At 49.3% G+C, this 26,491-nt stretch overlaps 11 protein-coding genes across 11 annotated transcripts; 5 read left to right on the top strand and 6 right to left on the bottom strand.

Annotated features, from left to right (window-relative positions):
• Nucleotides 1–90: 90 nt before the first annotated feature.
• On the bottom strand, nucleotides 91–657 carry N7520_000151 (uncharacterized protein; the record flags this gene model as incomplete). The annotated part of the gene is made up of 3 exons (XM_057134086.1): nucleotides 91–275; nucleotides 324–468; nucleotides 529–657. The coding sequence occupies 3 exons, from the start codon at nucleotides 655–657 to the stop codon at nucleotides 91–93; spliced, it is 459 nt and encodes a 152-aa protein (XP_057000022.1).
• Nucleotides 658–2,481: 1,824 nt separating this feature from the next.
• N7520_000152 (hydrophobin family protein) lies at nucleotides 2,482–2,936 on the top strand (the record flags this gene model as incomplete). Its single annotated transcript, XM_057134087.1, has 3 exons — nucleotides 2,482–2,680; nucleotides 2,747–2,823; nucleotides 2,859–2,936. 3 exons carry the CDS (start codon nucleotides 2,482–2,484, stop codon nucleotides 2,934–2,936), a joined length of 354 nt encoding a protein of 117 aa, XP_057000023.1.
• A 776-nt stretch (nucleotides 2,937–3,712) lies between these two features.
• N7520_000153 (uncharacterized protein) lies at nucleotides 3,713–5,814 on the bottom strand (the record flags this gene model as incomplete). Its single annotated transcript, XM_057134088.1, has 5 exons — nucleotides 3,713–4,711; nucleotides 4,771–4,872; nucleotides 4,931–5,038; nucleotides 5,096–5,743; nucleotides 5,797–5,814. 5 exons carry the CDS (start codon nucleotides 5,812–5,814, stop codon nucleotides 3,713–3,715), a joined length of 1,875 nt encoding a protein of 624 aa, XP_057000024.1.
• A 1,123-nt stretch (nucleotides 5,815–6,937) lies between these two features.
• On the bottom strand, nucleotides 6,938–10,414 carry N7520_000154 (uncharacterized protein; the record flags this gene model as incomplete). Its single annotated transcript, XM_057134089.1, has 1 exon — nucleotides 6,938–10,414. The coding sequence occupies one exon, from the start codon at nucleotides 10,412–10,414 to the stop codon at nucleotides 6,938–6,940; it is 3,477 nt and encodes a 1,158-aa protein (XP_057000025.1).
• Nucleotides 10,415–14,174: 3,760 nt separating this feature from the next.
• Nucleotides 14,175–16,171, top strand: N7520_000155 (DUF4246 domain-containing protein; the record flags this gene model as incomplete). The annotated part of the gene is made up of 5 exons (XM_057134090.1): nucleotides 14,175–14,312; nucleotides 14,366–14,442; nucleotides 14,495–14,573; nucleotides 14,622–15,584; nucleotides 15,632–16,171. The coding sequence occupies 5 exons, from the start codon at nucleotides 14,175–14,177 to the stop codon at nucleotides 16,169–16,171; spliced, it is 1,797 nt and encodes a 598-aa protein (XP_057000026.1).
• A 563-nt stretch (nucleotides 16,172–16,734) lies between these two features.
• On the top strand, nucleotides 16,735–17,668 carry N7520_000156 (uncharacterized protein; the record flags this gene model as incomplete). Its single annotated transcript, XM_057134091.1, has 2 exons — nucleotides 16,735–16,984; nucleotides 17,109–17,668. 2 exons carry the CDS (start codon nucleotides 16,735–16,737, stop codon nucleotides 17,666–17,668), a joined length of 810 nt encoding a protein of 269 aa, XP_057000027.1.
• Nucleotides 17,669–17,816: 148 nt separating this feature from the next.
• Nucleotides 17,817–19,626, bottom strand: N7520_000157 (acyl--CoA ligase; the record flags this gene model as incomplete). The annotated part of the gene is made up of 3 exons (XM_057134092.1): nucleotides 17,817–18,769; nucleotides 18,830–19,465; nucleotides 19,527–19,626. 3 exons carry the CDS (start codon nucleotides 19,624–19,626, stop codon nucleotides 17,817–17,819), a joined length of 1,689 nt encoding a protein of 562 aa, XP_057000028.1.
• A 1,108-nt stretch (nucleotides 19,627–20,734) lies between these two features.
• N7520_000158 (40S ribosomal protein uS19) lies at nucleotides 20,735–21,692 on the bottom strand (the record flags this gene model as incomplete). Its single annotated transcript, XM_057134093.1, has 5 exons — nucleotides 20,735–20,804; nucleotides 20,864–21,160; nucleotides 21,341–21,398; nucleotides 21,596–21,614; nucleotides 21,675–21,692. The coding sequence occupies 5 exons, from the start codon at nucleotides 21,690–21,692 to the stop codon at nucleotides 20,735–20,737; spliced, it is 462 nt and encodes a 153-aa protein (XP_057000029.1).
• Nucleotides 21,693–22,463: 771 nt separating this feature from the next.
• Nucleotides 22,464–22,852, bottom strand: aspf8 (ribosomal protein P2; the record flags this gene model as incomplete). The annotated part of the gene is made up of 2 exons (XM_057134094.1): nucleotides 22,464–22,634; nucleotides 22,694–22,852. The coding sequence occupies 2 exons, from the start codon at nucleotides 22,850–22,852 to the stop codon at nucleotides 22,464–22,466; spliced, it is 330 nt and encodes a 109-aa protein (XP_057000030.1).
• Nucleotides 22,853–23,716: 864 nt separating this feature from the next.
• Nucleotides 23,717–24,592, top strand: N7520_000160 (uncharacterized protein; the record flags this gene model as incomplete). The annotated part of the gene is made up of 1 exon (XM_057134095.1): nucleotides 23,717–24,592. One exon carries the CDS (start codon nucleotides 23,717–23,719, stop codon nucleotides 24,590–24,592), a length of 876 nt encoding a protein of 291 aa, XP_057000031.1.
• A 397-nt stretch (nucleotides 24,593–24,989) lies between these two features.
• N7520_000161 (ATP-dependent (S)-NAD(P)H-hydrate dehydratase) lies at nucleotides 24,990–26,349 on the top strand (the record flags this gene model as incomplete). The annotated part of the gene is made up of 3 exons (XM_057134096.1): nucleotides 24,990–25,180; nucleotides 25,395–25,425; nucleotides 25,474–26,349. 3 exons carry the CDS (start codon nucleotides 24,990–24,992, stop codon nucleotides 26,347–26,349), a joined length of 1,098 nt encoding a protein of 365 aa, XP_057000032.1.
• Between the last annotated feature and the right edge of the window lie 142 nt (nucleotides 26,350–26,491).

The raw sequence follows: 26,491 nt of genomic DNA on the forward strand, positions 1-26,491 counted from the left end.
GTCTATAAATCCGAATATAAATAGCGTCAATGCCATACTTCATTGAATTCTCTTCAGAATCAGATCACATAACCCAAGTCCCAGGGAACATTACATTCTAGACTTGACCCAAGCAAAGCCTGCGCTGCCCGCCGTCACCGCAGCTGCTCCCAACTGTGTAGCTCCGTTGACAACAGCAAGGCCACTCCCACCCGCCCCGGCGCTCTGCGCAATCGCCATGTAACTTCCAGCCGCAATATTCCCAACACTGCTTTGAACGACGGCCGCAGCGGAACCTATATCTTCAGTAAAGGATCATACCCGATTGACATGAATCAACATACCCGCCTGAATACCACCAGGTGTAAATCCCGCAGCCGACAGGACTGGCGCTGTTATGAGGGTGGGGGCCGCGATGACAGTAGCACCGACAACTGCACCGACAACGGCGCCGGCTAGTACTGGGTTTTCAACGGTCCACTGAGCCGCCTGTTTTGTATGAGCGAGGAATCAGAATCGTATGTTGGTAGGTGGAAGTTGGGTACGAACCTGGGCAGTCATGTTTGCGGACTTCTCAATGACCGGAATGCTGTATTTCGCGGCGGCAAATCTGCCATCTTGCAGGATTTTGGTACCGCCAGCGATAACACTACTCGTAGAGAGGTTTTTGAGAGACATGGATGAACTTGGTTGATCAGTGGGCTTGACTGGGTGATGATGTTATGTGTAGGAGGTCATCATAAAGGTGTGATTATGCAAGTACAGTACATCTGGAACTTGGGGTCACCAACTGCTACCACACTCTTTGATTGGTTCCCGAAACCTAACGCCCAAGATGCACAAAATCATCTCTGGCATAATAAAGTGATCCACCGGGATCTTGCTTTGTAACATGGTATATCGGATAATTGTATAAGCTGGGCCTGTGTTTTCTACTTTTTATAGCTGCACAGCTGCTACCTTGGTGCCTCGCGTCCAGTCACCCCAATACCTTTTCGTTTACAACTAAGCACACAGCCGGATACCTAGGTATGTCTAATCACAAACCCAGCTACATTGAAACCGTCCCCGTGGCCCCACGAATGTCTGAAGGAGAGTGTCTATACCACGTCACTAGAAATATGCTTCAAGGTAAGAAATATGACCTGAGAAGTTCCTTTGACCCTGAGTTCTCGACGTCTTATTTCCCAGGCACGAAGAGAAGGATTAGAACCAATGTACGGGCAAATTTTCTAAAATTCGAGACATAGCGCTGCCGAGCAGTTGATGCACCGCGAGCCCAGTTGACGCTCGGCAGCAAATAGTTGTGTTGCGATGCACCACTTTGTCGTTATAGAGATTGGCACCGACACTTGATGAGAGGGCACGTTGGCGGGCATAGTCTTTGAATCGCCGTCGATAAGAAGTCGCTTGTCATTTATTATAATGATATTGAAACGATCCCGCATGAAATCTCATACAAGGCAACTTTGAATTGTATCTTTTGCATCCAGACCAACTGCTTCAGGTACATTATGGCCACGGATCTGCAACGCATCCAAGATTGACAATTCCACTCTGTGAAAGTTGGTCAGCTCAGGTAGATTTCTAGAAATAGGCTGGAACCATACAAAATGGCTTTCCTGGCAGCAGGCAGGTTGCGTTTCACAGCCTGACGCGAAATGAAGATCAAGGATAGGAGTGCCTGTGACAACGAAAGTTGTTATTTTAGCTGCGAAGTGGGGACATAAACATGACAGCCAACCTACATTGTATGCCGGTAAGATGCTTATCAGATGCTTTGAGGCCAAGTGAGTGCAAAAGGTTTGCTACCTCAGGTGACTTGTTGCTTTTTAAAGACTCGCAGCAAAACTGCTGCCCGGCGTCACATTTTGATGGTTTTGGCGTGCCAGCTAAAGGAAAGGGTTGGGTCGACGCAGTAACCGAAGAAGCCGCTATCAGGGTGAAAACAATCAAGACAGAGAACATTTTGGAAAAGTTTGATGTTCTCAGGATCTATGCGCATAGGAAACTTATAGGTCAGTCTTTGTGCTGTTTAAACCTTAGACCGGAATGGATCGACAGGGGACTGAATCTGATGATCTCAATTCGTTAAATGTGAGACCTCACAAGCTTGTACTCGGAATTTGTGATACATTGCTAGATAGCCTCTCAGAAATAGGATTTTCAGCCGTGATGACTCGTCATTTATTATCTGGTGGTATTCAAGATAACCATTTTCTTGCATAATATTTATTGAATATCATTTCTCTGCATAATATTTATAGGAATGGACGTGACACCCAACGACAATGTGTCAGAAGCGACATCTTAACTCAAATCAAATGGAAATAAACTTATCATTATTGTAGAGACCCCAACGTACCTTGCAATATAAAAGGCAGCAGGTACCATTCCGTATTCCCTTATTTCTTGTCACCAGTGAAATCTAATCCATTCGTTTCAACTTTTACACCGTATTCTGCGAAGATGGTTAATTTCCACCTCCTTTTCATCACAACAATGTTTTGTGCCGCCGCGTACTGCTCACCAGCCAGTCCAACTCCTGAGCGAGCGTCCTCTGCCTCGCCAGCGTCAGAGTGCAACGTCGGGAAACAGGTTTGCTGTATCTCGTTGCAAAAATCCAATGCTCCTGGGGTTCCTTCTCTTGTTCAGTCTCTTGGATTGAGCCTTGTCGATAAGGCTATGATCGGGTTTGACTGTACGTTCCCACTTTCTATCCTAACATGACCCGTATGAAGACTCAAACGAGCCAAACATTCTCTAGGTTCTCCTCTCGCGGCTGCCGTTGCTGGAGGGTCAAGCTGTAGCCAGCAACCCGTGTGCTGTGACCACACTCAATTCGTGAGTTCATGAAGTTCGTTCCTTTGGCTTGTCAGCGGAAATGGCTAACCTCGATGGAAATGAAGAACGGGCTTGTGAATGTTGGATGTGTTCCGTTGAATGTAGCCGTATAAAATTGAACCACACGTCTAGCTTTGGGTGTGACAATCGCGTCTTGAAACAAGATTTTCCAAGTAATCAACATTCTCAAAACTGATGACCGCGACTTACTGGTAAAAACAATTGCTTCCATGGCTGATCGAGTAATATTTAACTGGCGTGGCTCGTAAAACACGTATTTCTCAAACACTAAGTCTCAACCTTGGAGCCGGTGGAGTGACGTGAGGGCACGAATAGCTAAATTTAATTTGTACAACACTGTATTGTGGGACTCTCAGGAATATTTATAGTCCAGGTTCTTTCTACATAGAGTCTAGTGGACGTTGGCATTAGGGGTGGAGAAACAATCGAAACAGTGTAGGTAGTGACACCGATTTCCTAAAGTACTGTACTACCCTGGTCGTATCACGGTCAGCGGGACTATAGAAATCCCGGAGTACATCGGCACATCTGCAAACAAATAATTCACTATCAGGTTTGCTTACGACTACCGAGCTGTATCGTTTACTCCACGAAGAACAACTGATTCTAAGGTTCTATTAAGGTTGTCTAGCACCCGCACAGACCCACATACTTCTTCTCCTATGTAGGTCGTCTACGCAGATACAGCCTACAAAAGCTGGAACATGTTAGAGGGAAACAATCTTTCATTCCAGGCACTAGGCCTGTTCGCGCACACGGGGATCAAATCCGTGGCGTCACTCAACTCTGTACATGCTGTCATCCCCTATACATGCATCAAACTCCCTCATCCCTCCTGCCTCCTCGACCACCACCCCAACTCAACATCTCATACATAGGATTTATCGATGTTGAGCTGGGTCAGCGGCCAGGACACACGGCGGATATGGCTCGCAGCCCGTCGGGTTGAAACAAATGGGCAGAGAGAAGGAAGAGGAACGAAGTCGGGTGGCTCGCTGAAGCACCCAGGGGCACCACTTACGGGTCGGCGCGTCTTCTCACACTCGAAAGTGGGCAGCGCCGCCACAGTGGGCATGGGCTCCTCAGATACCGAAGTCTTCATTTTGGAGGAGAGGGGCGTGGTAGGTCTCCGAGGAGTGGGGGGGAGGGGCGTGGTAGGTGAAGACTTCTTGCCCAGCTTCTGCTTGCTCTTTCTCTTCTTCCGCGCGATTTGTACCGACGTTTTCGGCCTCGGGGCGGTTTTCTCCGCTGCCTCGCTCTCGGTTACCGGGCTGGGCTGCTCGTCAGCGCCAGGGGGCTCCGAGACGGGCTCCACCATCACCGTGGCTGGGGCGGTCGGCTCAGCGGCCTTCTTCTCAGGCTCCAGTACCCGTGCCTCAGCCCCAGTGTACTGGTCCTCAATCTGGGCCTGGTGCTCATAGAACCACTGCTCTGCCCACCACGGCTCGTTGGGAAGAACAGGCGCTGGTGGGGAGGTGTAGTTGCAGTACCGGGGGTAATGGAAGCAACAACAGAATCGAAGATTGCCCACGCATTCAGGGCACCAGCACGATTTGTGCTTGTGGTGTTGAGTGCAAGGTGGGTAGAAGAGACAGACTTGGACGGTGTCGTCTCGCTCCAGGGTGGTCACGTCGACAGGCTCCATATGCCCATCCTCATGGCACCACTGGTAGTAGGTACTACCGTGTTGGTGGATGTGCCAGTATGGTGGGTACTCTGGGCACATCGTGAGGTCGAAGTCGGGGTATGTAGCTGCTTCGGTGGACCCTATGGTGAGTGGTGGGATAGAGGGAGATGTCGTAATCTCCATGTTGGCGAGCACATCACCAGTGACCGCGATCTCAGCAGGAGGGTCTGCTGTGATGGTCTGTGAATATTATATTAGCAAATTGGATGAGTGAGGTAGACAAGAGAGTTACAACATACCTCGAAGGTGAGAGGTGTTCTAGCCAAGAGAAGCTGCGATATCTCCGCCACGACTGCCTCACCAGTGACCTCGATCTCGACAGCGTGAGCTGACAAGGTGGTCTATAAGAGTGATTTTAGTTAATTTTTGAATATTGAGAGCAAAGTGAGCAGAGCTTACCTCGAAGGTGAGGGGTCGCGAGGCCGGAAGAGACACCAAGGTCTCTCTTTCGACGTCCACCGCTACCTCACCAGTGACCTCGACCTCAGCAGGAGCTGCTGGGGTGGCCTGTAAGAAGAACAGTTGGTCAAAGGACATGAGAGATGAAACATTATCAAAACATACCTCGAAGGTGGGAGTTGGTGTGCTCCCGGTCAAGAGAGAGTCTGGCATCTCTTCGCTGGTTTGGGTTTCGATCTTTGGCGAAACCTCGGAGGAGGGTGATGATGGCTGATCCGGGCTCTCTTCGGTGGAGGGCGGGACGGGGGCGGTACTGACCTTGCCTTGCTTTCCCTTCCCCTTGTTCTTCTTGCGCTTCTTCCCCTCCTTGCCCTTGAGCTTCGAAAGGAAGGGCGAAGAAGAACGGGGCATGGCAGGAAGAGAGAGAGGCTCGGTGGAAGACCCAGCCACATAGGCAGAGGTTGAGGTGATGCATTGAGGCTTTTGTGGGCAACCCGTCACTTGAAAGGCAAGTTCTTTGCCGGAGGAAGATTGAAAGGCACCCTTCATAATAGGGTTTGGGCGGAAGAGAAGAGCCGAAGTCAAGGGGAGAGGTGTGAGAGACATTTGAAGTGTCGAGGGAGGAAGTTCCAGCATGTATTGTCGCAGGAGAGCGTATAACTGACGGACATTGGCACCTTTCTTTAAAAACTGACGTCCAACAGCCGCAGCGTTGTCCAAATAAGATTGCGCCCTAACGTCTCTCGGCACTAATTTCATGCCCCATTCGTTGCCGTCATGACAGAATATCCAGAGTCTATCCTCATCTTCAGGCTATTAACATTGACTTGCACTTTAGGAATATGCTAGTCTGGTAGGCAACATACCGTATTCAGGTGTTCCATCGGGCATTCGATTCACGCCAGGCTCGGCCACATCGGTAATACCAACAAGACGATGGATAGGTTGAAATCCCCTTTTCTGATGATACTTCCAGCGTGTAACTTGCCTCCCTGTTCCTCTTTCTGCTTTGAGAATGTCGTCCATCAAAAAATTGGATTGACTGGGAACATGTCTGATGGCCCATTCCTGAAGACGGGCTAGTGGCAATCTGTTTATCCAGAAGAACCGGCCGGAGGAGTTGAAAAAGAAGTCATCGCAACTAACAGGCTGAATTATAGAAGGTACGGGAGCCATTATTTGGAATAAAATGAGAAATATGCTTGATGGAGTTGATGATTCGAAGAGGAGGGATTGGATGTTAGTGCGTGTCCATAACAAGGTAAGTTCGTGTGTCTAATTGTCTATTATGTCGATCATCTAATATAGAAGGCGGTCTGGAGGATTGTGCAGGACTTTGAAGTCGAATGTAGAAGGCGGTGCTGAGTATTGTCGGAATTCCAAAAATCCACGGGATTTTCAACGATCGAACACGCACTACAAGGCAATATCAATCTAGAAATAATCGTATCTTATTCATTTCTTGTCTTTGCCAATTTGAAATATTATTGTACTATCAAAATACATGAATTAGCTTTAACCCATTTTTTCTGCTCCAATATATAAGTAGTATCAATTCTTCTTGTAATAATATGGCTATCATCTTTACGACCGTTCAATGCTTAAGGGCAAAAAATTCACGTGATGTTGGCCGCTTTGCTGAAATTTGAACCTTCAATTGAGTCTTCATAGCAATCTGTCTATATCCAGATGAGCGAATTATGGATTTAATATTAAAGCACATACGATGGTTTAGTAAGAACTTGTCCACAAGGAAATAATAATCATTTGCACTGGAATACACCTGGTCACACCTCTGCTCTGGATATAAGAACAAAAAGAAAACAAAAAGAAGGAAGATGGTAGAGGGAAGACGCTCAGAAATGCACCAGGTGGTATATAGGTCGTGAAAATCAAGTCAAAGAAATAGACGAAGGTCTGAGTGTAGGAGGGTGAAGGATAGGATATGTGCTTTGAGCCCAAGACAAAGGTAGGAAGAAAATGAGTACAAAGAATGGCTTCTATGAATTAGAACATACCGCCATCGACAGGGACGGCAGGGGGTGGATAATGTGGAATATCAGGGATAGGGCCTGCGAATGAGTCTTGACGTGCTCGATCACCTCCCTCGATCGACTTCTTGCGAAGGCGACTGCGGGATCGAGGACGCTTCTCGTCATCTGGGAAGACGCTGTGCTCGTCGCTGATGCTAGGGGCAGGAGATGAGACACGTGATTCGGTTTTGAAAGCAGACAGAATGGTTTGTGTGCCACGGCGGCGGCGAGGGTTCATCGGTGGGAGTGGTGGAGTCGCAGTCGGGGCCGAACCTCCTGGGAGACCAACTGTGGGAACGTTGGAGGTGCTTGAAACAAAGGTGGGCTCAGAAATGAGCTTCTTATTTACTGGGCGCTTCTGCAGCATGTTATTACCCAGGCCACGTTGAGGCGGGTTTTGAGAGTTGGCCGCACTGGTTGGGGATTGGTCTGAGGGGACCTCATTCAGCGGAGGAGTTGCGTTGGCTGAGTATGCGGGGGTAGCAGGGCATGCACGCGGTGGAGCACCAATGATTGAAGGAGGGTGGGATGCCTGATTGAACTGGTGTCGCTCGTACTGGAAGCTCGGGGTGCCCGATCGGCTAGCACTGCGATATCTTCCCGACGCGGCAGACGTAGACCGGTCGAAAGGAGCGGGCTCTGGAGCAGACTCCATGGATGGACGGGTTGAGCTCGACACTGAAGCAGGTACTGGCGGCTCAAAACCTTCGGGGACAACAAAGTTCTCATGGGCGATGACAGTGCCTTCGTCCACGGTTTCAAGATCATCCCGCTCACGGTATCTGGTGCGACTCTTGGATCGGCCGGAGGCATCAGAGCTGGAGCGATCCCTCGGGGCCCGGTTACTAGACTGCGGCGACGTGCCACGGCTACGGCTTGACTCGCGAGATGCGCTGCGGCTGAGTGTAGGCATGCGGGATCGGAAGGACCGCTCTGAGACCTGGGGGGCGCTGGCATTGGAGTGACGGCTGAAGAGAGATGGTCGGTCCTCACGGGACGAGTCTTCCGGAACAAGAGAAGGAGTGGAAGAGCTGTATCCATATAGATCGTTCTTTGAGACCATTTGCTTGCTCGACTTGTGCTTCAAAATGGAGAAAGCATTGCCAGCCTTGATCAGAGGATCGGGGGTCTGTCGACCAGAAGTAGGGCTGCTACAGCGGCTTTCACTTTCTGCGACACTTCGGAGCTTCTCTTGGATCTTCCGGCGTCGCTCAGCAATTTCCATGGCGAACTCCTCGCGCTCTCTTTGAGTCTCGGAGCTTCCATCTCGGCGGTGGTGGTATGACAGCTCTTCCTTCCAAGAAGGAATAGCATCGGAGTCTTCGCTGCCACGGCTTGCGACCTCTGCAGACTCCCTGGATGAATCCAGTGTGCTTGAGGTTTCCGCCTCAGTCGACTCGGCAATAGTCTCCACATGGGGTTGATCTTCCATCACAGGACTAGGCTGGACCTCGACAACAGACACTTGGGGCTCGAGCTTCTTGGAATTCGCCTCATCCATTGGCAATATTGGGGAAGCGGGACGGAAGATCAAAGATTTGTCACTCGCACAGCGCAAGTGAGACCTAATACCATCCATGCCGAATCCAGATGGTTGGATTGTTGGGGAGTCTGGGCGTTCAGGAGTCACAGAACCAGCGATGTCGGAAGGCTGGGTTTCCAGGAATTCGTTCTCGTCAATTGGTTTCAGATCACCAAGATCCGAGTACCGCACTTCAGGCAAAGTCTCAAGATGCTCTCCGGAAAGACCGTAATCTGTGGTTACAGATGCCACCGAAGACATTTCGTATGAGCGGCGATCATCGCCTTCATCTCCCGAATCACTCGTGGTCGAAGCGGCATAAAAAGTTCTGCCCCCCGGCATACGGGGAGAGGCTTCTACACTCTCCATGCCATGAGCATCACTGCTGTAGTGTGAAGAGGCGGACTCGGCTCTAGAGCGATAGCTCGACTTGGAAAGCCCACGAAGACGACCTGGCTGGTCGACGCGAGGGGGCGAAGAGGGTCTCCTGGGAGGCGGTGTGTCTCGTCCCTGGTGCAGCTGGAGCTGGCGGCGGACGAACTGCTGTTCATCATAACCAGTAGCCGGTCTGTTGAACAGACCCATCGCTGTTGCTTTTCCGTGATCTTCTGGGTTGAGTGCTGCGGCTAGCAATGACTGACTATCTTCTGTTTCGCTAGAAGGTGGGCTCAATGGCGGTGTGCCGAAAGAGCCTGCTGTGGGCGAAATGCGCTCTCTGGGTTGCATCTCCAGGGAGTGGTTTTGCTTTGGCGAAGTTGCAGACGAGGGAGGGCTAGAGGGTCGAGGACCAGAAGGTTCAGCAATAGCAAGCTTCTGTAGTCGGTCACGAAGGTTTGAGGCACTCTTGGAGTAATTGCGGTTCAAAGGCAGAAGATCCGGGGTACCAGATCGCTGGCGACTGAGGCTTTCCAACCGATGCAGGGTTGAATTTTGCTGGTTTTGCACGTTCTGTGTCAAGCCCTGGCCATATAAACGGCGAGATCGAACCGACCCAGTTTTCGGGTTCGACATGCCGGACTGCGGCCGGCCATCCATTTGGAATTCTGGGACCGGGGCGGTGTGCGATGGACCCTGTGGCTGCAGGTGAGATCCGATGAATTGAGACTCATCGATCGAAGTTGCTGCAGTTGAGCAGCGTGCATTTGCTGTGGGGTCGGATGCCGTTGATGAAAGAGTGGTCCGGTTCGTAGATGAAATAGAAGGCGTATCTTCAGAGTCCGGCGAAGCGATCTCTTGGGCAGCTGCAGCTGCAGCTGCCGCCTCCCTTTCCTGCTTCTCTTGCAGCCTCAGCCGTTGGAAAGCAGACAAATTCAATTCGTGATCTAAGACTGCTTTGCCCATTCCTAGCGGGCTCTCGGTATTGGGGGAAGATCCCCCTGGAGACCGGTTTGGGATGCGGAAAACCTTCTGACGGCCACCAAACAAATTGTTTCCTTCAGCTCGACGGGCTCGGCTCATAATGCTCCCATTGTGTGATCGGTCATCGTCGGTCCCATAGCCCCCATCCCCTCCAGATGCATAAGAGTCGGTGCGCCCCAAGGCGATCGAAGGCCGGCTGCCATCATTCGAGGAAACTTCATCAATATCTGTAAGCATTGCCGGGCTGTGTCCAAAAAGGTTCAATCGAGAAGCTCGCTTGGGAAACAGGACGCTGTCATCACTAGCCTTGCCAATCTTCGAGGTCGGGTCGTCCTGTTCTCTCAACATGCTAAATCGAGCAGAGAGCTTTGGCATAAGCAAACTGGTGCGGAAATCATCTGATGACGGGAGGGCGTCTGCTATGAGGTCAAGGTGTTGTAGTTCCTCTACAGAATCCTTCTTCTTCGACAGCTTCAAGCTGAATGGGGATTGGGAAGATCCATTTTCCAGCTCATCCAAGGTCTCCTTGACCTCCTTGGCCTTCTTATTCTTCCGGAATCGGTTCATCATCGCATCGATTGGTAACGTTTTTATAGGGAAAGGTCGAGTATTGTTCACAGTATTGGTTCAACGACGGGGGGAAACGAGTGACTGGCTAGAACACGGCGCATATTAGTCTCTAGAATCTAAATAGCCTTCTAGAGATACTCACGAGGCAAGGCTTATCCACGGAGTAAAAAGAACGGCATGACCATTAAGCGCCAGGTCAAGATGGTTGGAGTAAAGAGCTGACTCCTGGGGGAAATGCGTTTGTAAAAGAGTAGGCCCCGCGTTTGATTTTATTCGTTCCGTGGATCGATGGTAGCTGGACTAGGGGAAGCACCAATCAAATAGTGGGGAGAAGTGGAAGTTGGTTTGATTGATCACACATGAATGAGCGGAATAGGGAGTCGAATTGCAGGAAATGATCGGAGCCCAGTTGGAAGTGCAATTGTCGGGGATAGATTTAAAGAGTGTGAAAGATGGAATCAAAAGATTAAAGAGATCAAGGAAAATGAAAAGTCAAAATGTGACAGGGACAAACCTCGTCGAGGAATGCGATGATTGGAGGTTGAGAATGGGGGGAAGAGCCCGTACGGTCTGATTACGGAGTATTGTATGACACTAAGAAAATCGTTTTTTTTTTCCAATTCAAAAGTCAAAATTAAACAGGGATCTGGATCCGGATCGTCCCCGGTAGAAAAGTGTCCACATGTTCTACCGATCTATAACAGTTTGTAGTATTGAATTTGTTTATTTATTTATTAGATTTTTTGGTGTTCAGGTAAAAGGGGCTACCCGAAGGTGCATCCATGGATTGCATCATGAGACATGGAGAAAAGGGGAATATGGTAAAGTAACTGGGGGAAACTTCCACTTCAAAATTACATACTCCGTACTCGGCTCTACTTACAAGCCTTATAGCATAGTATAACTTAGCCACTAAGAAAAAGGTCCCTTGCAGGGAATCCAATAATACGGTAAACAACATGTATCCCTCGTGCGGCATGTGGAACCTGGGGCTGAACGCCACAGCATCCCAGTCACGTCCAATAATTACCATGTTTTATCTTCATAATTAAGGATGGAGAGGATATCCATACCGGCGCGGGGCTTGTTTACTCTTCAAAGTTAAATTGGTCTCCAACACTCGTCCCAGATTTTGAACGATTCATTCGGTACGACATGAAAGAGGAAGGTCTACGGAAAACCCACTAGTCATTTCCGAGGATTTGGGACACGGGAAACCTTCAAGTTTCCACTACGAACTGGATTGACCGATCTATACGGAGTAGGATGGAAAACAGATGATCAGAAAAAAAAACTGATAAATACGGTACAATCGGTGGGGACTTCACCTCATACTCTGCCGCGCTATTCATGGAAGCACATGATGCGTGAAGTATATCTCATTCCCTTGCATGGCGGCAAACTTGAACAATGCAATTAATCCTAGCCATTCGTCTGTCAGATGGCTTGCAGGGATCATATTCTCAGCCACATGCAGGCCAGACCATACAGATATTAATAATTAAGACTAGTCACTGTAATCTGCAGGTTATTTCTCCGATGTCTCCTGCGTCGTGCAGCGCGGTTGATTCCGTCGCGCATACGGGGGATTAGACATGATCATGCAGAGATTGTGCCACGCTGGCAGACGCCCACGCCGTGGATCCTATCATTGAGTCGCAGCCTCCAGAAGAAAGTCCTTCGTTAATTGCTTTTGATTTCGACAGACCCATTGTTGCATCATCGACTGATTCCGAGTCCCGAATCCGGATCTCTTCCCAGTGGTGGAACTATGAGATCATGAGCACAGACAAGACTGTAGTGAGTGGATGGTCTCAACAGGGGAAGTCCAAAAGGAGCAAACTTCGTCTAGCGCGTTTCTGGCCTTGCGTTGTTTTGGAGCCAAGATTGACAGCCGTTGATGGGACCCAGCCCGCAAGCTTTGCCTAGCCATTCTGGATCCTACGGAGAACCTTCTCCTCTCGTAATTAGTGGACCGAGTAGAGAGAAAAAGGGCAAAAAAGGGCAAAAAAGGGCAAAAAAGGGCAAAAAAGAGAAAAAAGGGCAATAGTGGAGAAGATGAGCTCGCTTGGGTACTAGTGCGTCGATATTCGATCCACACGGTCAGCTTCACTCTACAATCTCTGTGTTTGGTTAAATCCACGCACTTTGTCCAAATACATGATCATTTTTGGCTAAGAAACTGCCTTTCACTTCCCTGGTGCCGCGGATTGGCTGAACGCCAAGTGGTACCCCTGACTAGTCCCAAGAAGGAATTATTTGGTGAATTTGATTACCTGCACAATGCACGATTCTTAGTCCAGTTGGGTGGAAAATAGATGAAGGCCAGTAAACTTTTCCAATTCATTCAAATATTGCATATGATTCGTAAGGTGAAGCATTTCAGGAATTGAATTTACAAGCTGAAAAGGTACGGAGTAGCGAGTACGAAGTACCTTGTGCCTGGTACATGGTGGAGAATAGCCGGTATTCGACTCCACCGGTGTGTACAAAAGTACCTTTCAATTCCCGGTCGCACTCAATGGCCAAAGTCGAGGCTTTCAATATTATATTAATTTCCGATCTATCACTTCTCGGATTATTGATTAAAAAAATTGATGTAGCTCGATTCCCACATCCCAGCCATCAGCCTTCCACGTCATAATGATTATATGCGAAATGAAATGGAGAAGTAGAGATGCATATTGATCCTCACAATCCGGGTACGAGTCCAGATCCAGCGATTTCTCAAAAGTTTAAGGAGATTTTGAGGGTGAACGTTGGGGCCGGAAGTGTGATCTCACGTTGGTGGGAACCAGACCACCAATCCCAATTTCGGGCTCCGCACTATGCGAAGGTTGTAATAGAAGCCCCGCGCGCCGTTGTTTCATCTGTGCGATCGTTTTTATTCCCCGGCTAATCAATTGTGGGTGGCCTTGTGTTCTAATTGGTTTCTAGACAATCGGATTGAACGGTCACTGTGGATGTCACACAAACAACTGTCAGGGTGTTCTGATAGTTGAGTCTTGTTCCAATTCGGTATCTATTAACGAAACAAGATTTGAACAGTGGAGTTTATGTATGTAATCCAAGGGTGTTCAATTCAAATGCCGCCTAGGATGCTTTAGGACCATACAATTTATTTCAAACCGGGCGCAAACTTTAGCAGATCTAGAACTTTTCACCCATGGTATCACAGAGTAAGATCAAATGGATACTATCTGGACATTCAGATCGAAGGAAAGATTATCCGATATAATTTAGGAACATGGAACTGCATGTGTGCACATGTTTTTCCACAGGCATGGAAGATTGGCCCGATATATATCGAGCTGGTGGAGTACTCAAAGATGTAAATCTTCAACACTTCGAAAACTCCAAGGCTGCAGCACTGACACCTTTTTTAATTATTCCCACTTCAACTGAAAATTGAGAATAACTCCGATTTTGTAGCTAGATTTTGGGCTGAGAGGCCTACGGGCACTCCGTATACCAAATGAATACTTTTTGAAAGCAAGTGCATGCTAAACACGTGACATTGGACGTGACAAAATATACCGCGAAATCATCCCCACAGAGTAAATATCAGTCCTTGATCGTTCTCAGGTTACACCAGTTGACTTTCCCCTATTTCGGCATGGAGGGTACATTCAGGTTCTTAGAGTATTATTTTCTCAATTCAACCACGACATCCGCATAAATGTATTTGTACCTTGGAATCTAATTTTTTCCAAGTAAATTAATCCTCGCTCAGGCTGGCGCTGGTCTATTCAATGAAAACATGCAGCGCCTGCGTTCTATGACCAGGTTCTATCATGCGGCTCCTGCTTACTGGCCTCAGGGCTTCAAAACTCTCCCGTTTGAGAACCCGCATCTCGAGATGCCGGGTTTCAACGTCCCATTGAATCTTTATCCCACGGTCAGTCCTTCCCTTTGGTTGAGAATTCTATAACCTTTACTGATGATCACCAGCGAGATGGGATGAAGGACTGGACACGCGGATTTGCAAATGCCTTAGATCCGAGCCATTGCGATGAGGGCTATATGGAGTAGGTGCTCATGCGATCATGTCAGACTCCGGGACTGACGGGTTGCTTGCAGTCAACTTGTTACCCGCAGAGAAATCCTGATGATGCGAGTGATGAACACTATTACTGATAAACCCTCGTGGGATCGAAAGGTTTGTTCTGCTCGTGTACATTGCTGTCTCTGGTCTGAATCTCTCCAGGTTTTCGACGAGCAGATAACTGCCAAATGGCGTGCAGAGATCTCTCAAAGCGGTCAGGATGTGTCCTCCAAGATGATGGATTGGATTATCAAAGAGCTACAATGGAAAGCAGGAATTTATCAAGAACGAGGAACCATCCAAGTCTTCGATTCCGGCGTGGTCAAGTCTGATGCTGTGATCTCTCAACAAGTCCAACAGTCTTTGAAGGACGCTGTCAGCCCTCTGGAGAACATACCCGAAAAGGATTACCACCCGGGCTCTGATCAGAAAGTCGTTAACCTGGTGCACCCTTCGCTTTTCCCGGTTATTAGCGGTCGAACCCGTGTCTTGCCAGACCGTGTCATTGGCCTGAATGACTGCCTAAACAACATGGGAGAAGGCAGCCTGATACCGACCCCATCAGAGGAGCACTCAAAAATTCCATTCGAGAATAGTGAGGGGGTGGAAGTACTGAGCCGGAAATTCCAATGGCTCCCCTGCGACGTTGAACTCACAAAGAATAACGGTGCTCAAATCCTATCGTACATCAACAACGCTCATCCTATCAAACACCGAGCACTATACGAAGTCATTGAAAAGATTATTGCGCAAACTATCCCCCTGTGGGATATGAGTCTGACAGATAGACACGATCACATACGCGAACAGAGAATCGAGTTCAAGGGGGTGGAGTACGGTGAAGCTCCCGGGCCGTCTCCAAAGGAGCCGATGGGAGACAGCCACGAGGAATGGGATAAACATTTGGAAGACGATTGGGCTTATTTGCGTTCCAGACCAATCAAGCAGCCCGAACCGGGCGAGTTCAATACTCAGTACATACTGAAATATAACGAGAATCCTGTCAACCTGCGAGAGGATTTCAAGAACCAGAGACTTCAGGTGATTGTAAAGCTGGCGAATATCGAGCTCACACCGGAAAAGCCTGACTACGAGGGTGGCACCTGGCATATAGAGGGTCAATTGGTGAGTGCAAATGCACATTTCCACAGCTCCATGCTAAAATTGATCAGAATGAACGAATCTGCGCATCAGCAATATACTACTACGATAGCGCCAACATCACAGAGAGCACATTATCTTTTCGCCACCGAGGCATGGATGATTTCTCTATCAGCTACGACCAAGAACTCCACGAATTCCTGCAAGTCATTTATGGTTTCTTACCCGAAGTCAAGAGTGGATACCCTAGAAGCAACATAACCCAGCTCGATGGAAGCGTGATCTGCAAAGAAGGTCGCTTGATCACGTTTCCAAATACCTTGCAGCACCGCGTCTCTCCGTTTTCACTGGCTGACCGGACTAAACCCGGACATAGGAAGATCCTTGCACTGTTTCTCGTGGATCCCCATCGGCGGATCATCTCGTCAGCGAACGTTCCACCACAAAGAAAAGATTGGAGGGATGATGAAGGCGATTCAGAGACGGATGGGTTGATGTCGATGAATGAGGCGAGGCAATATAGGCTTTCGCTTATGGAAGAGCGAAGTATTCAGAAAGAGAAGGATAACAGTCATTTTGAGGAAGGGGAATTCAACCTTTGTGAACATTAGTGTACAACAGTGATAGTCAGTTAACCAAGCCTACAAAGCTAATAAGTCTCCGACGAGAGACTGTAGTATTTTGGGACATTAAGACCAGTGTGACGTTAGTATCACCGGTGGATCGAGCAGCGAGAATTGCGAGAATGAACCTGCTGGTACATCTTGCTAAATTTCATGGCCTAGCGTAGGGTTTGGTATAGTAGTTGTTGGGTCAGTAGGTTGATCTACGGTCTAGTGGGCCCGGACTCAGACCCAAATTTCCAAGATTTGGACTATCGCGAAAAACTCAACCTTATTAAACAAGGTCATTGATTCCAGGTTAAGTATAAATGAATTCTCATTATCAAAAGGCTTTTGCTTCAACGATGCTCGAAGTCCCCTTGCTCGAGTTTTGATTATAAATCCAATCCAATCAGATCTTTGTGCTCCATAACGTCATAGTGAATACTGTACGAAAGCTCCCCGCAGATGCTCCTGCAACACAAGCCATTGGCCCACCCCTCCCACTTCTTTTCTTTTCTTTTCTTTTCACGAACTTCCAGCTGAAATAATACAATCCCAATACCTTCAAAATGCAAGTCCTTCTTCTCGGTGGCCACGGTAAAGTCGCCCTATACCTTACCCCACTTCTCCTCAACCGCGCGTGGAACGTCACCAGCGTCGTACGCAACCCCGACCACGAGAGCGAGATCCTAGAGCTCGGTAAAGGCCGGAAAGGCAAGCTCAATGTATTGATCTCTAGTCTGGATGACATCAAAAGCGACAATGATGCCCAGAAAATCCTCGAAGCGACCAAACCCGACTACGTAGTCTGGTCAGCCGGTACGTGCCCCTCACCCCACTCCCCTCCCATAACCAGGTTTCAGACAGAACATCAAGATAGTGTATAGAACTCAATTGCTACCAAACACCAGTCCATAAGTATTATGAAACTAATAACCCACAGGAGCCGGCGGTAAAGGCGGTCCAGCGCGCACAATAGCCATCGATCAAGAAGCCGCAAAACACTTCATTGGCGCCGCTTTCGCCTCAACAAGCATCTCCAAATTCCTAATGGTTTCCTGGATAGGTAGTCGTCACAAACAACCAACTTGGATGTCTGACGATGCCTGGGAAAGTATCATGGTCACCAAGACTGAGACGCTACCCACTTACGCAGCTGCCAAGCTTGAAGCCGACGAGTACATGACCGCTCTAGCGGCGAAGCGTAAGAAGGAGTCTCGCCCATTCCAGGCTATTAACCTGCGACCTGGTATGTTGAAGGATGCACCTGCGACGAGGAAGGTCGAGCTGGGTATCACTGGCCAGGCGAGGGGCAGTGTGACGAGGGAGGATGTAGCTATTGTTGCAGATCAGTTGCTTGCGCGGGCTGATGTTGAGGGATGGATTGATCTTGTTAATGGAGATGTGGATGTTGAGGAGGCTGTTGAGAGGGTTGCGAATGAGAAGATTGATGCTGTTCAGGGTGAGGATGTTGATGGAATGGTGAAGAGGTTTTTCCCTTGAAGTTATGATAGGTTGAAGCTTAAGCTCAGGCAGAATGGAATTGAATGGGCTTGTCAAGAAACTGGTATATATCATTTGTCTTCCTGGTTCTATTGTCTTTGTATGTAGTGCAAGATTGAAATTGTTGTCACATGTACGCCACCGAATCCTATAGCTTGGCCTTGGGGCCCTTCAAGTCATCCTTGAATTGCTGCTTCAGTACACGGCGAAGGATCTTCCCACTGGGATTCTTGGGGATCTCATCCACAAACCGCACGCCACCACGCAGACGCTTGTGGTGAGCAACCTTGCTATCCAACCACCGTACAATCTTGGCTGCCTCATCCTTCTCGCTAGAACCTGAGGACTTGCTCTTCGCACTGCGAACCACACAAGCCATGGGCACCTCGGAGCCATGCGCCTCGCTCTCAAGACCAATCACAGCCACATCGTCAATCGCCTCGTTATCCACGAGAAGTCCTTCTAGCTCGGCAGGAGGCACCTGGAAACCCTTATACTTGATAAGCTCCTTAACCCGATCCGTAATGAAGAAGTTGCCCTTAGCGTCCTGGTAGCCAACATCGCCAGTACGGAACCAGCCGTCCACCGACAGACACTCGCGTGTCGCAGCCGGGTTCTGGTGGTAGCCCATGAAGACATTCGGGCCACGCAGATAAAGCTCGCCGACCTTTCCGACCTCGACTTCGGTTGGTTCAGACCCATCCTCGGGCATGGTCATGTACTTCGCTTCCATGCTTGGCATCAAACGGCCAACAGAACCGATGTGTTCACGCCAGTCCTCCCATCGCTGCGTGTGTGTGGTAGGACTAGTCTCACTGAGCCCGTAACCCTGCTTGATGCCAACCTTGATGCGCGAGTATACACTCTCCACCAACTCCTGGGTAAGTGGGGCTGCACCGGAGTTCATCATGCGCAGGCTGGAAAGATCATACTTGTCGACTACCGGGTGCTTGCCCAGCAACAGCACCACAGGGGGCACGACGTAGCTGAATGTAACGCGGTAATTCTGAACATGTGCGCACCATTTCTCAATTTCGAATTTCGCCATGACAATGAGGTGGTAGCCCTTGTACAAAGCCTGGGTAATCAGACAGGTCAATCCTGAACGACAAAATCAGTTAGTCGAAGAATTCCCATCCTAGACAATGCAAACAACCATACCATAGATGTGATAAAATGGCAAAAAGGCCAGAACCCGATCCCCCTTTCCATCTGGTCCACCATTCCAACTCAAATGACCTCCTTCACCCATGACCCCCTGCAAAATATTGGCAACGATATTCCGATGCGACAGCATCACACCTTTAGGCACACCAGTAGTACCAGAAGAGTAAACCAAAAACGCCACATCAGACTCAGGATTAATCTTGTGTCTACGATAGCGAGTTGCGCGAGAGATATTCAGCACAGAAGTAAAATGCTTAAACCGAGCTTCTGGGTCGCGCTGGTCTCCGAGGAGAATGATGTGGTCTTCACGGATACCGACCTTCTTCGCGGCTTCCCTGGCAACCGACAGAACAGAAGACTGAGTTGCAAGGAGTCTTGCGCCAGAGTTCTTCAGTTGGAAGGCTAGTTCATCGGCCGTGTAGGCTGGGTTAGCAGGGGAGACGATTCCGCCAGCCCAGAGGGTTCCCCACATCAACACGGGGGTGTCGATGGTGTTGGGTGTGAAGAGGGCGAGGACATCGCCTTTTTTCCAGTCGTAATTGGCTTTGAGACCCTTGCCGAATTCTAGGGCGGCATCTTTGAGGGTCTTGTAGGTGTAATGACGTTGGGTGTCAGCGTCCTGGTAGAGAACTGGTGGTCACGCAATATGAGTATGGAGACTTCGTATAAAGTACAATGAAAAGAATCTTACTCTTATCATCGGGAAAAGGCCGGTCCTTCCGCTCGAACAGAAAAGACCAAAGGTCGACGTTGGGGATGTCAATCGGAGGATAATTTGACGAAACGGGCATTTTGCGGGGAACTTGGCAGGTATGTAAGGTAGCGCCGATCCGGGGTGAAGGGGTCAGATTATAGAATCGACACAGGTGTATCACGAGAAGTTCAGAAAGTAACGAGCATCTGGGCAGTAGGAAGAAATACAGAGAGTCCTCCAAGGTTACTCCGCATTTCTCGGTTCTTTGGTGAAGGTTTGCCTCGGCCCCGTTGCTGGTTGGGTTCGCCATACCCGAAACGGCTTCATTTGGCATAGCGGGGTCAGTGGGTAAAGTTGATAAGGGCTGGGGCGTGGGGGCGTTGAGACTAATATTAAATAGAGGCCTTAGAATATCTCTCTGGTAGGGCTTATACTTTTGCTTGAATAGTTCTTGCTTTAAATATCCTTTTCTATAATTTGTATGCGTTACTCTCGGATCCAAAAGTGATGGGCCTCGTATTATTTGCATGCATATATATATTTGTGCCGAACGCCGAAACTTTTCGACCGAATGCCGAACAGTCGGATTTTATGGAAATTGCAGGATTGCACTTCTTTTCAATGTTGTTAAGCTAGAGATAATATGGGCAGACCGGACTATCTGCAGTACATAGCCACCCATGTCTTGCTTCATGTATCTAAATGTTCTCTCATTTATGATGAATATACATTCAGATGTTTGAACTATTTTACATGCGTTGTTTCAAACATCTGTTAAGTTTCAAGGGTTGAAACTGGCTCTTGTATGTTAAATGACAGGCCCCCATTATCTAGTTAAAGTATCCTCAAGCTGCTGAAGGTGACGTGATGGGCGCAGTTATTGGAAGCACTAGTGCAGCGTTACAAGCATGTACTACTGTTACAATGCAGAAGTGAAAGTTATCATATCGTGAATTTCGCTCTCCTCAGCAACATGGTAGCCAAGGAGAGCATTGTTTTGCTTCGTCAGACTCGACGGAAGCCGGAAGGAGATAGAACTCCACTTTTTTATGCCGACAAGATCTTAAATTGAGCTGGAAACAGCTGTCCCGCACTGGAAATACAAGCTGAATAAAGCAACCCAGGTCAGGGTGCTGGTTTCCATTTTTGCTATCCAAGCACCATCTCCACCACACGCCACTCCAAGGGGAATCGTTCGAAATCGTTTACTTGAGGGGAATGAAACGGGAAGAGTGGGTGGCACCGATACCGGGACGACCGTGCTTGACGGGCTTGCTAGAGGGTTGTTAGTACTGCACCGATCCAAATACAGAGAAATGTGAAGAGAAACGTACTAAGAGATAGAGAACTCAGCCAGGTAGTGGCCAACCATCTCAGGCTTGATCTCGACCTGGTTGAACTCCTTTCCGGAGTAGATACCGATGACGCTGCCGATCATCTCGGGGACAACGATCATGTCACGGAGGTGGGTCTTGACGAGATCGGGCTTCTCGTTGGGCTTGGCCTCCTGCTTAGCCTTGCGGAGCTTCTTGATCAGGCCCATGGGCTTGCGCTTAAGACCACGGTTGAAACGTCTGCGGGCACGGGCGTGGACAACATCGCGGAGCTGCTCGGACGAGAGGTCGAGGAGCCTAAGAAATTTGATTAGACACTGCCGAACAAAAATTTATCGCCAATTTCCCTTCCCACAGAAAGCACCCGGTGAAAGAGCATTGCAAAGGAGTGGTATCGTTGATGGTATCCTCCTTCGATGACACTGGGTGCATGCTGCGAGTGGGGTGGCGAGTGGATGGAGTTGAAGGCAAACGTACTGGTCGAGGTCAATACCGCGGTAAGAGAACTTGCGGAACTGTCTTCTCTTCTTGATCTCTGTTGGCGAAATTCCTGTCAGCGGTCTGGGTTCTCGATGGTGGTGTGTCGTCCAATCCCTTCGTCCAAGCGATATCGAAAATCCGAGCCCTCGTTTTCATCGTCCATTGTCGTCGTTCCATAACACTCGATCCATTTCCTTCATCGCTTGACACTCTTCGGGGTATGGGTAGGGATAATGTTGATTCAAAACGTACCGGCAGCCTCCTCGGCGTTCTAGAAAGATTTGGTTAGCATTACTGATGAACAAGGCTTGAGACATGAGACTCGACTCACGTATTCGATGTCAGCCATTTTTGCGGTTGTTTCCTGGAGGTCGCTTTCCGAACGGGATCTCGAAAAGCGCAAAGATGGGTTGTCGGGTCGTCGTGTCGCGGGAACGATCTCGCTAGTACACCTGAGACTGGTGAGGTGGGCAGGGGCTCGCCTAAGCGACTGGGTAGGTTAAGCCCTAACCCACTAGACCGCTTTAGGTAATCCGTATTACAATGGTAATTTACGGTTTCTAATCCAATGAAAGATCATGAATTACACCGTTTCTGCCCGAATTCTGCGGGATTGATCTTAAAAATACTGTCTTCTGTATATTGATTACAAAATATCCCCATGGTCATGTACTCTATCTGTATCGACTCTTTGATGTCAGGTCATTGATCATAGCAGAAAGCATTTATAATAATAGATGAGCGATTAGTGATCTCATTAGAGTCAGGGCCCCATGGTAATAGCATATAGTCATCCACAGTCACCAGCACAGGGAAAATCAGTATTGCCTGTATCTGTGCCTGTGATTGCGAATGTCTATGCGCTATTATGTGAGAACACCTAGACGACTTTGACCATATGCTACAATGTACTACGTAGAATGATTGCGGAGGACAGATGATCTGTATTGGCTATGAACTGTTTCCAGCTCATATATGAAAAACTCGTAACTGCGTTAGAACAGCCTGAACCATGCACACTTGAGAAACCAGTTGGTGGAATTCCTTCCCGAACTGACTAGACCACTCAGATATCTGTTCCCCCAAGGAGTTCTTTTTGAGGCCGTGATGAAGGGTGCATTTAGTCGAAGAGACCGAATCCCATGTCATCATCGGACTCCTCCTTCTCCTCCTCCTTGGCGGCAGCGGGGGCGGCCTCAGCGGCGGCACCACCAGCGGCGGGGGCAGCAGCAGCGGCACCGGCACCACCGGAGGGAACGGAAGCGAGCTTGGAGGAACCCTCAGCGATCAACTGCCAATGCATATTAGTAAAGTTTCCGGTGGTTTCCAAGTTTTCGAGTGATAACTAACCTCCTGGAGGTTCTTGCCCTGGAGCTCAGCGAGGAGCTTCTCAACACGCTCGTTGTCAGCGTCAATGCCGACGGAGGAGAGGACCTCCTTGATGTCGGCAGCGGAGGGAGACTCGTTGCCAGCAAGGGCAAGGAGCATGTAAGCAGCGATGTACTTCATTTTGACGGTACTGTTCGCGAATTCGATGTCAGTAAATTTGGTCCACCATGAAGTGAAGCGTGTGCTGTGCGATAGGGGGAAAACTGCTATCGCATAGATCGGATCGAAAGTTTGAAGACACTCACAGTTTCTTAGAACAGGAGAAACAATCGATTTAACCGCAAATTGGGGCGGAGACTGCAACGTCGAGTTCGGGAGGAGTTGGCTGAGGATCAAGATCGAACACTGAAATCGTGGGAAAAAGTGCGTTGCGGCTCCATGTGGCGGTGCTACCGCCCGGCAGAAAAAGACTAAGCGAGTGTGGCGCAAAAATCACGTGGGTATGTCCCTTTCGGGAATTGAAGTGAATCATGGAACCGGCGTGGCCAATCTTCTCCCCGCTATATTCACTGCGATTCCTCGTCCATAGAAGCCCTCGGAATTTCCGCGAGTGGCTCGACTTCTCCCCTCCCTACTGTCCCTTCATTCTCCCTTATTTCCTTCTTTTCATCAAGTTGCGCACTTTCTCGCTTCCTCCGAACGGAGCTCCATTTACATGGTCTCGCGTTCGGAGTCGTGAAGCTTCATACTTCGTCGATCTAAACATACATCAGTCGCAACTTCTTTGCTCCCAACTCTCCACCACAAACCGCTTGTTTCGCTTTCAAACCTGGCAAGATGAGTGTATGTTCATACTTTGCTTGTTCTCTGCTTGTTCTTTGCCTGTTCCTATCTGACATGACATAGTTCCTCGACTCGGTTCTCACATCGCTGCAAACCGGCAAGCCAACTCAGCTCCCGGTATCCCAACCCCCATCTCCTCCCAAAATATCCTCCCCAAAGCGAAATGGGCCCACGCCGGGTTCGGTCCCACACATCTCGACCATGAATGGAGGAACCAAGCGCAAGGCCGAAGACCAACTACCTCGTTCTACCCGTCCCGGCGGCCCGGTTTCTACACGGCCTGCAAACCAGCCTGTAGCTACATCTGGGGTATCCAAGACTGCTCCCAAGCCGACCCCTGCTCCCAATCGCAAAGTAACCGAGGCCAAACCCGTCTCCAAAAACGGCACCGCCGGAGTCAAGAAAGCAGCTCCTGCCAAGTCTGCCTCGACCAAACCTGATTCAGCTGCTCCTCCGTCCAAGGCCCCACCAAAAGGTTCCTATGCCGACCTCATGGCGCAAGCCAAAGCTCGACAGGAACAAGCCCCCACCTTAGTGGGTGTGATCCGAAATCAGGTCGCCCCTCGTGAGAAACAACCCCTCAGACATCGCCTCCAAGAAGCCAAGGCTCGAGCGAAAATGGAGAAAAAGGGAAAGAGATTTGAGCCATCCGGCCCTGAGCGCAAATACGGGCACAAACGATCTCCGGAACACCCCCACAAGCGATCGCCCGAAGTTCCTTCTTACAAAGGTACTGCGAAGCCAACTCAGACCCCCGAGCCACCTGCCTACCGTGGAACTGCAGGCCTCCCCGGAAAGAATGGCTCAAACGACCGTCGCCAGCACGGCAAGCGTCGCATGGATGAGTACTTGGGGACCGACGAAGAAGACGAAGGCCACTACGGTGGCTACGATGATTACTCTGATGCCTCTTCTGACATGGAGGCTGGCTTTGACGATGTTGAGGAGGAGGAAGATACCGCATTGAAGAATGCTCGCAAGGAGGATGAGGAGGAACTGCGCAGGGAGATGGCAGCTAAGAAGGAGAAGATGGAGCGTCAGAAGCGCCTGGCCGCCCTTGCATCTCGTAAGCGCTGAAATGACTACGGGCTTTGAACTCTTGATCACAGATTCGTTCTCTTTGATCAGTTTTTTGCCTTTGATCACAATTGTTTCCATTGATCACACATTTGTTTCCTTTGTCTGGGCGGTTTATTTTTTCGCAGCATTCTGAGCGTTCGAGGTGTTATTAGATGGATATTTCCTAGTCTTCTGAGCACTATCCATAGCGGGCGTACCAGTAATACCACTTTGATTTTATCTTTCGGTTATCATTCCAAGTATTCAAGTTCTTTGAAATGATAACATGTTTCTCGGTTGTACACTCCGCAAGCCCCACTTGGCAGTGACATCACCCGCAAGCTTATCCTTCCGACCACTTTTGTCTCTATACCATATCTTCTTATTCCTAATTCCTCCCAAGGCTGTATCTAACATGGAGCCAGTCCACCATGTCACCACCTCATCGAAGGTCCTCTTCAGCAAGGTCCGCAGGATTGTCCCACCAATGCTGGAGAAATTCCACAAAGGTCTGTACCACCAGGTTCTAGCCGTAATCTTGATCAATCATGCTAATGATCAATTAGGACAACTGGGCCGTGTAGCAGTCATTGGCGGCTGTGCCGAGTAGGTCGTCTGATAGTGCAGATACCTATCTAAGCTAACCCGGGACAGCTACACTGGTGCTCCATATTTCTCGGCCATCGCATCGGCAAAACTAGGTATGTGACCCGGCCTTTTTAAAACATAAAGAACTCAATTAGCTAACTCAGTTCAGGCTGTGACATGGTATGGATGCCCAGTGACGAATGAACCATGACCCGGCTAACAACATCCAGAGCCATGTTCTCTGTGAACGCTCCGCAGCTCCGGTATGACCCTCAGCCAACACAGAAATCCAATTACTGACCCTAATCCAGGTCATCAAGAGCTATTCGCCAAACTTAATGGTACACCCAATACTGCCAAGCACAGAAACAGTCAAAGATCCCAAGTCAATCGACGCACCAACCCTTGCAGGCCCGATTATCAGCATGCTCTCCCGCCTACACGCCCTCGTGATCGGCCCCGGACTCGGTCGCGACGGCGTCACGCTAAAGATAGTCGCCGAGGTAATCAAAGAAGCACGCTCACGATCCATCCCCTTTGTGCTCGACGCAGACGGGCTACTAATTGTAACCGAGGACCCCAGCCTCGTCAAGGGATACAAGGAATGCATCCTGACGCCGAATGTGGTCGAGTTCGGACGCCTTGCAAAAGCACTAGGGATCAAGGTACCCAGCCAGGCTGATATCGCAAATGAAGGAGGCGATAAAACAAGCAAAGAGTCCGATGCTTGCGAGCAGTTATCCAATGCGCTGGGCGGAGTGACGATTCTGCAAAAGGGTCCTCATGATGTGATTTCTAACGGAGTTACCAGTCTCATCAATGATACTAAGGGTGGACTGAAGCGCAGTGGTGGTCAGGGAGATACACTTACTGGATCTTTGGGTACGATGCTTGCCTGGCGGGCGGCGTATCATGACCGGCTGTGGGATTCGGGAGAGAATGAGAATGACAAGGAGGCGCGGAGTAGGGAGGAGGTTCAGGCTGAGTTGGAGTCTGATAGACGGATGTCGCCTGGTACGACTTTGCTTCTGGCTGCGTGGGCTGGGAGCAGTATTACCAGGGAATCATCGAGGCGGGCTTTCGAGGCTAAAGGCCGGAGCATGCAGGCTAGTGATCTTACCGATGAGGTACATGGGAGTTTCTTGCGGTTGATCGGTGAGCCCGAGGATTCTCAGGCTCATCTATAGACATCTATAGACTGTTGTCAGAAGTGACTGGCTAGGGTAGCACTGTCTCGAAATGTTAAATGATTCAAGTTTGAGCTGAACATCCAAAAAGAGGTCCATAAGGCGCACCATTACCGAGAGCCGATCATTTGAAGTAAGCATG

The sequence above is a fragment of the Penicillium odoratum genome (assembly GCF_028828045.1).
Source record: "Penicillium odoratum strain IBT 22623 chromosome Unknown utg000001l_segment0_segment0, whole genome shotgun sequence".
NCBI lineage: Eukaryota > Fungi > Ascomycota > Eurotiomycetes > Eurotiales > Aspergillaceae > Penicillium > Penicillium odoratum.